The 11806-nt window shown below is 34.7% G+C and overlaps 1 protein-coding gene across 1 annotated transcript; it reads left to right on the top strand.

The window, feature by feature from the left end:
• Positions 1 to 5236: 5236 nt before the first annotated feature.
• On the top strand, positions 5237 to 10474 carry LOC120353674 (odorant receptor 43a-like). The gene is made up of 4 exons (XM_039438325.1): positions 5237 to 5286; positions 6083 to 6184; positions 8134 to 8289; positions 10345 to 10474. Exons 2-4 carry the CDS (start codon positions 6119 to 6121, stop codon positions 10411 to 10413), a joined length of 291 nt encoding a protein of 96 aa, XP_039294259.1. The 5' UTR covers positions 5237 to 5286; positions 6083 to 6118; the 3' UTR covers positions 10414 to 10474.
• The last annotated feature ends 1332 nt before the right edge of the window (positions 10475 to 11806 follow it).

Here is an 11806-nt window from a genome sequence, read left to right as displayed (position 1 = left end):
ATCGCCCCATCGTACGTCAGAATTGGATAGAAAACTTTTCTGTAGAGTTTGTTACATGTAAATGAGTCATTGTCAATATTGTAGAACCGTTCCATAATTGACTAAAAACACAATATGTTGTCTAATTCTACACAGTTACTGTTTACATTGTTTTCCATAGCAGATTGTGTTCATTCAGCGGGAGCGCAGCGGAAGTTTACCATTTCTATAAATATAATTACCTCCATCTGAAATAGACACAATCTGAAAGTTTTCTATCCGATGCTGACGTCACGATGGGGCGATATGGCAGTATATGTTGGCTTCAGAGGCTAGACTTCCAAGCGTGTCTATTCTATAACTGGTCTAAGGTTTTATTCATGTTTATGCCCGGTTGCAGAGTCGCTACATAAAGTCACCCATAGTTAACAGAGACATTAGTTAACAACTCGCCCATAAATAGATGTTCGTTGCAGAGTCGTTTGCCAGACCCCTTTTAACTATGGCTCTGATAAGGCACACACATAAGTCACACTGCTGCTCATACCACTTTTTGCGTGGTATGCTTCTATCCAACTAATGTATTGGCAACGGGGAGAGAATCACTGTGAACAGTTCTTCCAAACCTCCAGTCGGATGACGTCACAACATGGCGCTTGTTTATCACAACACTGCTGTCTGCTTATTGTGATGTTTATGATTGGAGGTTACGAATCAAGATCGTAAACTGCAGACTAATTTGTAATTATTTTCAGTTAGTTTGAGTTTTTGATAGCTAAATGAATGAATTAAGTAAAATAAAATTAGAGGTAGAAGTAAAATAAGTGACTGGTGTATTTATTATTGTATAATATTGATTAAATAAAAATTTGACCAGAATTATTTCATCACCGCTTGATATAATATCATTTTGATATAATATCTTGGAAGCAAAGAAGCCAGTTCACAAGATATATTTCTATTGACTCTGCATACGATGCTTATTATTAAAATTAATAATAATTGATTATTCAAATGTATTGAATTATACAATTCATTAAAAATTGTATTACATCTTCTTCCAAGCTACTGGAATAGTCAATGATATTTTATTCAGTTTATTCACACTTTATCTACAGTTTCAAATAGTTTAACGTTATTAAATGTAATCAACTATTATGTATGACCATTTTCGTCTGTCTTTTAAAATGCAAACAAGTCAACATATCCTTAAAATAGTCTACACTTGGCGCGAATGTATAGTGGATTTATAAGCACGATTTTGGGCATTTAAATAAAGAGCACTTTTAGTTATTGGTAGCCTCAGATGACGTCATCTGCCTGTAGGTTTTTCGTCACTGCAACGGAAAAACCTGTTTGTTGGCGCGCTCTTACCTATCGGCAAGGATAGGTAAATCGGCAGAGCAATAGCTAACAGAACGTCTCTGCAACGAAATTGGCCTGTTAAATAGTTAAGTCCGCGCTGTTAACTATGGGCGACGTTATTTGTCGACTCTGCAACCGGGCAGTAAAACAATTAAAACTCGTCACGTGTCCAATTACAAGTCAGGTTATGATGAATGGAAGGAAGATTACGCTGGTATGGACATGTAAATAGACGTTCAGCCAATCATATGACAAGGAAAGTACTTGACATGGAGACACAGCCGAGGGGCAGAGGCTGACCCCGTAGCTACGTTTAGTTCATAAAAATCTGGTGTGGCGCACTCACACAACTTTCCTTGCCGTTATGAAAATTGATCAACTGGCGCAATGTTCCCGAGCAACTCAGGTCTACTATTTAAAGATCTAAGCCAGCTGGTGACACACGAAGTCTGCTATCTTGGCTATTCTTGGTTTCAGTCACAACTCGTTAGTTTGGTTAAAATCCTATCTATTAGGTAGGAAACAATGTGTATCTGTCGGTGACAATAAGTCTACTTGGAAAAACGTTATGCATGGAGTACCACAAGGTTCAATTTCAGGCCCTCTCCTCTTCACTTTGTATGCATATGACCTTTCTTCCATTATCAAATTCTCCAGTTTCCATACTTATGCAGACGACCTTCAAATATATTTAAGCTGTCCCATAACAAAAATTAATGAAACAGTTGGAATAATGAATCAGGATATCAATTCGATAGTGGAATGGACAAAGAAAAATGGCCTTAAGCTTAATCCATCAAAACACAACCCATTAATTGGATATTCTCGTCTTATAAACAATATTGACCTTGAATCGATTCACAAAATTAGTGTAGACGGTAATGACATTCCTTACTGTAGCTCAGTTAAAAATTTAGGCATTATTATGAAAAATACTCTTGACTGGTCAGAACAAGTGAACAAAACTTGTAAAAAGGTATTCTCAGCCATGCATGCATTGAAGAAAATGCACGATATTCTCCCTAGAAACATTAAATTATTATTGGTTCAATCTCTCATCTTCCCACATTTAAAGTATTGTAATTCTGTTCTTAAAGATATGCAAGTCACTCTGAATGATAAACTACAGCGTTGCCAAAATTATTGTCTACGTTTCGTCTACTCTCTCCAACGCCATGATCATATCACCCCAGCCCACATTGCTAGTTCAACATTAAAGCTTCCCGATCAAAGGCTTTTTCGAATAGTCAAGCTTGTTAGAGATATCTTGAAATACGGTAATCCGAACTATTTTAAAGATGATTTCAAATTTGTCTCTGAAGGTAGGAGGATAGATGCTTCACATACTAGAACCGGAGAAAGTACTTTAAGGATACCCAATCATCGAACTACTATTTTCACAAAATCCTTCTTAGTCAGTGCCTGTCGTGCATGGAATGCACTTCCTGTTTCTATCAGGTCAATCGAGAGCCGAGCGAGCTTCATCCTGACTTTAAAAAACATCTTCTGGAACAAATGACTGAAACTGTCCGGCCCTAGAGCGATCACATGACAACCATCCCCCACCCATCCAACAATACAAACCTTTCAAACCTGTTATAGAATAAATTGTATATATATATATATTATATATATATATATATATATATATATATTATATAAACTCATGTTTTTTAATTATCCACTGCATACTGCTGTATATTACTGAAAGTTGATTACCCTTACTACTTCCAGCCTACTTCATTTTATTAATCATTAATTTGATCTTATCTACCTATATAATTATTTTACTCTATCAATTTTCTGTTTTTTTTTCTCTTAAATATTTATATTAATTAAAACTTTTACAAAATTTCCATTAATAAATAAATCCTTAGCTTAATTAATTAAATTAACGTTTTGGTAGAGAGTTAGTGGGAGGATATTTTTAATATTCTATCCGAAGAATGGACATTGATATGTCCAAAGCTCCGCCAATTTATGTAGATGCATAACAATATAATTATCCATAGTTATTATATTACAAATAACTTTTTCATATCATAATACTTTCAATAATTATTTTCTTAGTCTATATTATGTAATTCATCTATAATTTTGCTGTATTGTAAGCTATTGTATATAAGTGTATAAGCCAGAATATATTGTAATCTACATAAATAAAGTACTCAATCAATCAATCAATCAATCTCTCCATAGTGAATGATTTAATAGAATCCACAGTTGCCAACCGTTTGCAATTTAATAATCTTATTTTCATAGAGCTTATTTTCAATTTTAGATGAGAATGTTACTGAACATTAATTGTAGAGATTTTCATGCTCAATGTTTTTCACTTGAATTTTTTTGTTTAAACTGTATTTGAAGCCTGATAATTGGGAATCTAAAATCACACTTTGCATTGATGGGGCAGAGCTCCTGAAATTTTTACAGATATGGGACTTATGGCAGTTGATAGAACTTATCAATGACTATTGTAGGTATAAATTTGATCGAAATCGTTGAAGCCGTTTTCGAGAAAATCGCGAGAAACCCTGTTTTTGACAACATTTTCGCCATTTTAGCCACCATCTTGAATTGGATTTGTTCGAAATTGTTCGTGTCGGATCCTTATAGTGTAAGGACCTTGAGTTTCAAATTTCAAGTTATTCCGTTAATTGGGAGATGAGATATCGTGTACACAGACGCACATACACGCATACACACACACACACACACACACACACACACACACACACACACACACACACACACACACACACACACACACACATACAGACCAATACCCAAAAACCACTTTTTTGGACTCAGGGGACCTTGAAACGTATAGAAATTTAGAAATTGGGGTACCGGGTACCTTAGTTTTTTTCGGAAAGCAATACTTTCCTTACCTTTGGTAATAGGGCAAGGAAAGTAAAAATATGAAGCAGTTGGACCTGACAAATCAGACGACCCAGGATCGTTCCAACTGGAGACTCAGATCGAGGAGAGCCGACCCCAAATAATGGGAAAAACGCAAGGAGGAAGAGAGAAGAGAGAGAATTCAGGTTATGATGACATTTCAAATGTAAAAAAACTCAAAGCAGACGAACTTTTTTTACTGCTAGAAATTTACCTATTTCACTCAGAGATGGTGCCATCATCACCCGCCTCTCCAAAGGTCTATAAATACCATTTATAGACCTCGATCTCTCCAATTTGCGTTTACTATAGTAAACACCCACTAAGCTATACATTGAAATAATAAAAAACACCGAGCGAGGTTATAGAATATATTATAGGAACGTTATTTTAAATCATGGAGGGTACATATTAAGTTAATAACATAATCATCATAACCCATATGGTGGATTATTATTGATCTAATTCAGTTTTTCAGGAACCTCAGGATTTGTGCCGATAATTCCCAATTTTTTATTTGTTGTGTACAAATTTGTATAATGGTACCCTCCTGTGGTAATGCATTTTTTATTCTCAAGGTAAGAGTTCAAATTATATATAACAAATAAATTCACCCTATAGTATAATGCCAATAATGTTGGCCAGGATCAAGGATAGTATATAGCTGTTTTTTAAAACCTGAAGAGTGTGTGGATCACTGAAACTACTTGTTATAATTTGTATTTTTAATCTATTATTTTCAAAAAAGGGTACTTTAATTTCATTTTATGAATAGCTATTCTTGTTTACTATACTAATTACTATACTATTATTATAGTATAGTATTATACTATTATATTAATATACTAATTATATACTAATTATTAATATACAAATATATCAATATATTAATTATACTATATTAATATGGTAATATTATATATATACTATTTACTATACCAATTTACTATAGTACTGGGCCAGGTTAGCCGAAAATTCCAAGGCGTTATACTCTTCAGTCTGCTAGCACTACCTGGTCGTGGGTTCGAATCCCGTCGGAGGGTATGGACGTTTTGAATCAATTATTGCTATTGTATTATTGTGTAATGTTAATAGGTTTTTCAAGACCTGGCATGTAATAAATAGATCAATCAATTACACTTTCTAATCCCACGCACAAGATAAAAGCTCATGTGGGCTTTAGAATAGAAAAAAATATGATGGTACTGTGTATCATCAAATGCAAGATTGAATAAATCTACGTCCTATAAATTTTTGTGCAAGTAACACTAGGTTTGCGGATTTTTTATTGCAATACGATTATTTTTCAATATTGATTTTTATTAAAATAAAGTTGATTTTTGACAATATCTAAAGTCTCTCTGTTATGGAAACGTTCCACAACATCAATATTCACGCTACAAACTTAATCAATACGATTATTTATTTAATCTATGTTGAAACTAAATACAAGAGCAGCAGAATTTTAACTGATAGGCTGGTACTGCTTTTGGTCAAGGGCATGAACGCCTGTCATTGGCCCAGCTAGACACTCTCCTCCCACTTAACGGTGCATATAACAGAAACATCACAAAATGGCGGTTCAAGCAACACACTCACCATGATCACAAAATTTACTTGCAGTTCAAAATAAAACTGAATAAAAGAAGTAGGTAGAAGATATAATAAAATAAATATGTGAATAGAAAAACTTATACTTATTATACTGTATATCCGATCCTTTTATTGGTTCTCCATCAAATCTCAGTTAATTCACATGAATATACGTGAGACAAACATTTAAACTATAAGTAAATAATTGAAATCGAATTAAAAAAATGTTTTTTTGTTTTTACAGGAGAGTGAGTTGAGAAAAGCTGTCCTTTCTGTTATCATGTTTTTCTTTACCAATCTAATTTTATTCACAATCTATCAGAATGGACAACGAATCTTCAACCAGGTGGAGTAACATATGATATTCCTATAGTAAGATTAACGTTATAAAGTCATTAGAAATGATGGAACGACATAGTTGCCAAGTTTTTTCAACCGCCTTCTACACTGGATAGATCTGTCATATCTAATAGGTATAATAATAACTGTTCTTTCATGACAATACTGATTAATTAATTGTGTCTCCAAATATAATATCATATCCTCCAAAATTATGAATAACTATCTTTTCATGAATTGATAAAACATATTTCCACACTTGAATACTCTGGTAATCCATTAAACCGGATGTTTCAAAAAATTACCAAAATTAAAAACAGTGATATTTATTTTTACTTTCCTTGCCCTATTACCATAGGTAAGGAAAGTATTGCTTTCCGAAAAAAATTAAGGTACCCCAATGAGTCCAAAAAAAGTGGTTTTTAGGTGTGTGTGTGTGTGTGTGTGTGTGTGTGTGTGTGTGTGTGTGTGGTGTGTGTGTGTGTTGTGTGTGTGTGTGTGTGTGTGTGTGTGTGTGTGTGTGTGTGTGTGTATGAGTGTATGTGCGTCTGTGTACACGATATCTCATCTCCCAATCAACGGAATGACTTGAAATTTGGAACTTAAGGTCCTTTCCCTATAAGGATCCGACACGAACAATTTCGAACAAATCCAATTCAAGATGGCGGCTAAAATGGCGAAAATGTTGTCAAAAACAGGGTTTTTCGCGATTTTCTCGAGAACGGCTTCAACAATTTTGATCAAATTTGTCTGACACCATCAACTGACACAAGTCCAATATCTGTAAAAATTTCAGGAGCTCCGCCCCATCAATGCAAAGTGTGATTTTAGATTCCCAATTATCAGGCTTCAGATACAATTTAAGCAAAAAATTTCAAGTGGAAAAGATTGAGCATAAAAATTTCTACAATTAATATTCAGTGACATTCTCACCGGAAATTGGAAATAAGCTCGAAATTCGAGAAAATGTGTATATTCAATAATGCAAACGATTGGCAACAACTGTTGATTCTATTAAATCATTCAATATGAAGAGATAGCAGACTTCGTGTGTCTCCAGCGTTATTTTCTTGTCACCAGCTGGCAAATCTTTGAATAGTAGACTTGAGATGCGCGTGTACACTAGCGTCAGGTGATAAATTTTCATAACGGCAAGGAAAGTTGTGTGAGTGCGCCACACCAGATTTTTAAAAATGGTGCACACAAACCAATCTAATTTACACCGAATTATTTACAGAAGTATCAAGTTTATGATGATGTATTGAAAGTGTTCTATGTGGCCTCCTTTTGAGGCTCGGACGACATCTAGACGGCAGCCAAATTCATCCCAGACGCAAGATGTCTTCTCAGACTGTAACTACTGCATCAGTTATCCTGGTTTTTAACTGCTCAATATCAAGTGCTATGGGAGGAACGTAAACACGTTCTTAACGTTATTCCTCCCTCAGCACTTGATATTGAGGTGCTAAAAACCAGGATAACTGATGTAGAGAAGACATCTTGTGAACAGTCTGGGATGAATTTGGCTACCGTCTAGATGTCCTCCGAGCCTCAAAAGGAGGGCACATAGAACTCTTATAATTCATCATCAAAAACTCGATACCTCTATGAATAATTTGATGTAAGATTGGTTTTTGTTCATCATTAAAACAATATATATTTAACTGTTTGAAATTGGGTTATTCTTTTTTGAAACACCCGGTATTTCTTCATAGCTTACCAAATATCATGTCACTTGGTTGGCATTATTCATTCATCTATTGAAATCATACAATTCTCACAAATCATGTTCGAGACTGAACAACAAGTCCAGAGAGCTGATCTAGTGGCATGTTCAAAAAATATAGTTTGTGATCAAACAGGTTGGCATTTGTGAACAAACCTTGCCTCACCTTCTATTGTAGAGAATTGGGAAATCATCTTTGACATTTTCATAGTATCCTCATATAATTTCAGAATGATAGACTGCGGAAATCACTATTGGAGATTCCTTGGACAGGCAAGCCTCGATGGTTGAGGCAAACCATGCATATTATGCTGACTCAGGCTAATCGAGACGTTCAAATCAAACCGTATGGAATTTTCGTACTCAACTACATGTCCTTCAAAGATGTGAGTCATTCTATAGATACGTTAGGAAGAAACTGAAAGTAGCAAAAGGTATAAAAAGTAGGTAAGAAAAAGGTATAAAAGTAGATAAAGGGATTTGGTGAATATTGGAAAAGGGGCAGATTTTTTTGCGCCACTTTTTAATTTCTAGTAGATGTGGTACCGATAATAGAATGATGAAGATTTAATAATCTATATAAATAAAAGCGAAATGGCATTCACTGACTGACTGACTGACTGACTGACTGACTCACTCACTCGCAGAACTAAGAATCTACCGGACTAAAAACGTTCAAATTTGGTAGGTATGTGCAGTTGGCCCTTTATGCGGCTCTAAGAACGGATTTGAAAAAAAATCCAACGATACGCCATAAATCTGCGTTTTTCCAGCTTTTTTTTAGCGTTTTCTCAGCTTTATCGAGAACAAATAAACAGAAAATGTTCAAATTTCAGTACAGAAACTCAGCTAGGGTGTAATAATGTTGTGTTAGAAGGAATTTGCAATAACGTCAAAGATACGCCCAAAATTAGCATTTTTTTGCTATTTCTCAGATTTATTGAGAACAAATGAACAGAAGTTGTTCAAATTCAGTATAGAAGATCAGCTGGGGTGTAATAATTTTGAGTTGAGAGGAATTTGAAATAACGCCAAAGATACACCCAAAGTTAGCGTTTTCTTAGTTATTTCATCAAGTAATAGACAGAAAATTTTCAAATTTGGTACAGAGGTTTAGCTAGGGTCTAAAAATTTTGTGATGAGATGACTTCAATGTTTCATCAAAGATACGCCCAAAATCAGCGTTTTTCTCAGCTTTTCTGCGTTTTCTCAGTACTTTGACTTTCTGATGGAATGAAGCATGCTCGAATGAAAAATGCAGACGAGCGAAGCGAGCCCGCTAATCTCGTTTTTGGACGACCCAGTCGGGGGTCTAGGGGGCGGAGCCCCCTGGCTAGACGGATATGGCTAGCGAAGCGAGCCTGACGGCTAGTAAATTATAATGTGAAGTTGAAATAGCTTTTAGTTGAGTTAGTTTTGGTAATTTTTGGTAAATTGAATAACTTTCTCTAACATACATATTTTCAAAAAAAAAAATTGTTCTATTCAATCAACAATACCATGAAGAATTCATCCCATGGATTTATCTCTTACCGGATTTGAAATGTTATGTCCCAAAACTTTGAACTCTAGGCTCTCATATCTCAGAAAGTAATGATCGGAAAAGATGTTTTCCTGGGAAAACCTTTTCATTTTGATAGCTTGATAGTATACGAATCGAAAAACTTTAAAAAATATCACCAGTAGAAAGTTTATTTCTAGCCTTTGCACAGCCTTAAGTTATTCATTATTCAGCTTATTGGAATTTAAATTATTTTAGTCAACTAGCCGTCAGGCTCACATCGCTCGCCATATCCGTATAGCCAGGGGGCTCCGCCCCCTGGACCCCCGTATAAAATTAGATCAGCGGGCTCGCTTCGCTCGTCATATCAGGCGATATAATATTCCCAGTAATAGCTCTGATTAAAGTAGCAGTGCCCAATCAATTTTTCCGCGATAAATGCATTTCAATCTTCAATTTGGTGCCAACCTAACAAAGTCAACTCAACTTAATGCCAACCTGACAAAATTATTAATTCAGTTACCAGTTAACAACTGTTTCGAAGAGGTACTCTCTCTAGATTATAGTTCTATATTAACATATGGTATGGACATTTTTCAATTATAATTAAGAGAATAAGAAGAATATACATGCTAAAAGACGAACTTTAAACCCTTAAAACCCACCCTTAGAGTTAAAATATTGCCAAAAGATTTCTTAGTGCGCCTCTAAAGGGCCAACTGAACATACCTACCAAATTTGAATGTTTTTGGTCCGGTTGATTCTGCGAGTTCTGCGAGTGAGTGAGTGAGTGTCATTTCGCTTTTATATATATATAGATGGATAGATGATGTATGCTTTTCAAAATATGATCAATAATTCCAATATTATAAGTTCATGTTTCATGTTTATCAATGTTTATAACAGTTTTAGTTAACTTTATTGTTGATATTTGTTACAGTTGATGAAATTCACCTTCTCAGTTGGAAACGTGTTATATAGAAGAAAACAGCTTACAACTCAAACTTGATACCAGATTTGGTGGATGAAACTTGTAATTTGGAAATAAATTGAGTTGGAAATATCGTTTATTATGTCTTCAAATTTACTTAGATTGATTCATAGGCTATTGTATAATGCCATACGATTTCCATTACCTTCACATAAAATTAAATATCCGGTGATTGTTGGTTGTACAGGCTGTTTTAAAGAAAAGGGAAGAAGAAGAAGGAGAAGAAGAAGAAGAAGAAGAAGAGGAAGAGGAAGAAAAAGGAGAAGAAGAAGAAGAAGAAGATGATGATGATGAAGGAGGAGAAGAAGAAGAAGAAGAAGAAGAAGAAGAAGAAGAAGAAGAAGAAGAAGAAGAAGAGAAGAAGAAGAAGAAGAAGAAGAAGATGATGATGATGAAGGAGGAGGAGAAGAAGAAGAAGAAGAAGAAGAGAAGAAGAAGAAGAAGAAGAAGAAGAAGAGCGAGAGCGAGAGAGAGAGTGAAAGAGAGTGAGTGTGTGAGTGCAAGATAGCTCGAGGATCTAAGAGAGAGAGAGAGAAAGAGAGAGAGAGAGAGAGAGAGAGAGAGAGAGAGATTGATTGAGTACTTTATTTATGTAGATTACAACATATACTGGCTTATACACTTATATACAATAGCTTGCAATTCAGCAAAATTATGGATGAATTTACAAAATATAAATTGAGAAAATAATTATTGAGCTGTATATAAGATGAAAAAAAAAACAATTTGTAATAACTATAGATAAAATAGATAATATTTTTATGCATGTACATAAATTGGCGGAGCTTTGGACATATCAATGCCCATTCTTTGGAAAGAATATTCGAAGTATTCTTCCCACTAACTTTCTACCAAAAGAGATTGATTGATTGAGTACTTTATTTATGTAGATTACAATATATACTGGCTTATACACTTATATACAATAGCTTACAATACAGCAAAATTATAGATGAATTTACATAATATAGACTAAGAAAATAACTATTGAACTGTATATGATATGAAAAAGCAATTTGTAATATAATAACTATAGATAATAATCATATTGTTATGCATCTACATAAATTGGCGGAGCTTTGGACATATAAATGTCCATTCTTTGGGAAGAATATTAAAAATATCCTCCCCACTAACTCTTTACCAAAGAGAGAGAGAGAGAGACATTGAGGGAGAGAGAGAGAGAGACATTGAGGGAGAGAGAGAGAGACATTGAGGGAGAGAGAGATAGTGTGAGAGACTGGAAGTGGGTGAGTAGGAATGAGGAGAGGGTGAGAGAGTGATTGTGAGAGGAGGAGGAAAGAGAGAGAGAGTGTGAGAGTGAGGATATAGGACGGGAGAAATAGAGAGGCAAAGAGATACAGAGAAGAGGTTGGAGAGAGGAAACAGAGAGAGTGAGTAAGAGAGAGAT

This window comes from Nilaparvata lugens, chromosome 11, assembly GCF_014356525.2.
Source record: "Nilaparvata lugens isolate BPH chromosome 11, ASM1435652v1, whole genome shotgun sequence".
In the NCBI taxonomy this organism is placed as follows: domain Eukaryota; kingdom Metazoa; phylum Arthropoda; class Insecta; order Hemiptera; family Delphacidae; genus Nilaparvata; species Nilaparvata lugens.
The sequence above is the reverse complement of the archived record's forward strand: the minus strand, read 5'-3'. Positions and strand labels throughout refer to the sequence as shown.

What these genes read in the sequence shown, in the direction of transcription:
- LOC120353674 (XM_039438325.1), top strand. Translation starts at nt 6,119, where the DNA reads ATGTTTTTCTTTACCAATCTAATTTTATTCACAATCTATCAGAATGGA. An exon ending in GACAACGAATCTTCAACCAG is followed by an intron (nt 6,185 to 8,133) that starts GTGGAGTAACAT and finishes ATATAATTTCAG; the next exon opens with AATGATAGACTGCGGAAATC. An exon ending in ACTACATGTCCTTCAAAGAT is followed by an intron (nt 8,290 to 10,344) that starts GTGAGTCATTCT and finishes TATTTGTTACAG; the next exon opens with TTGATGAAATTCACCTTCTC.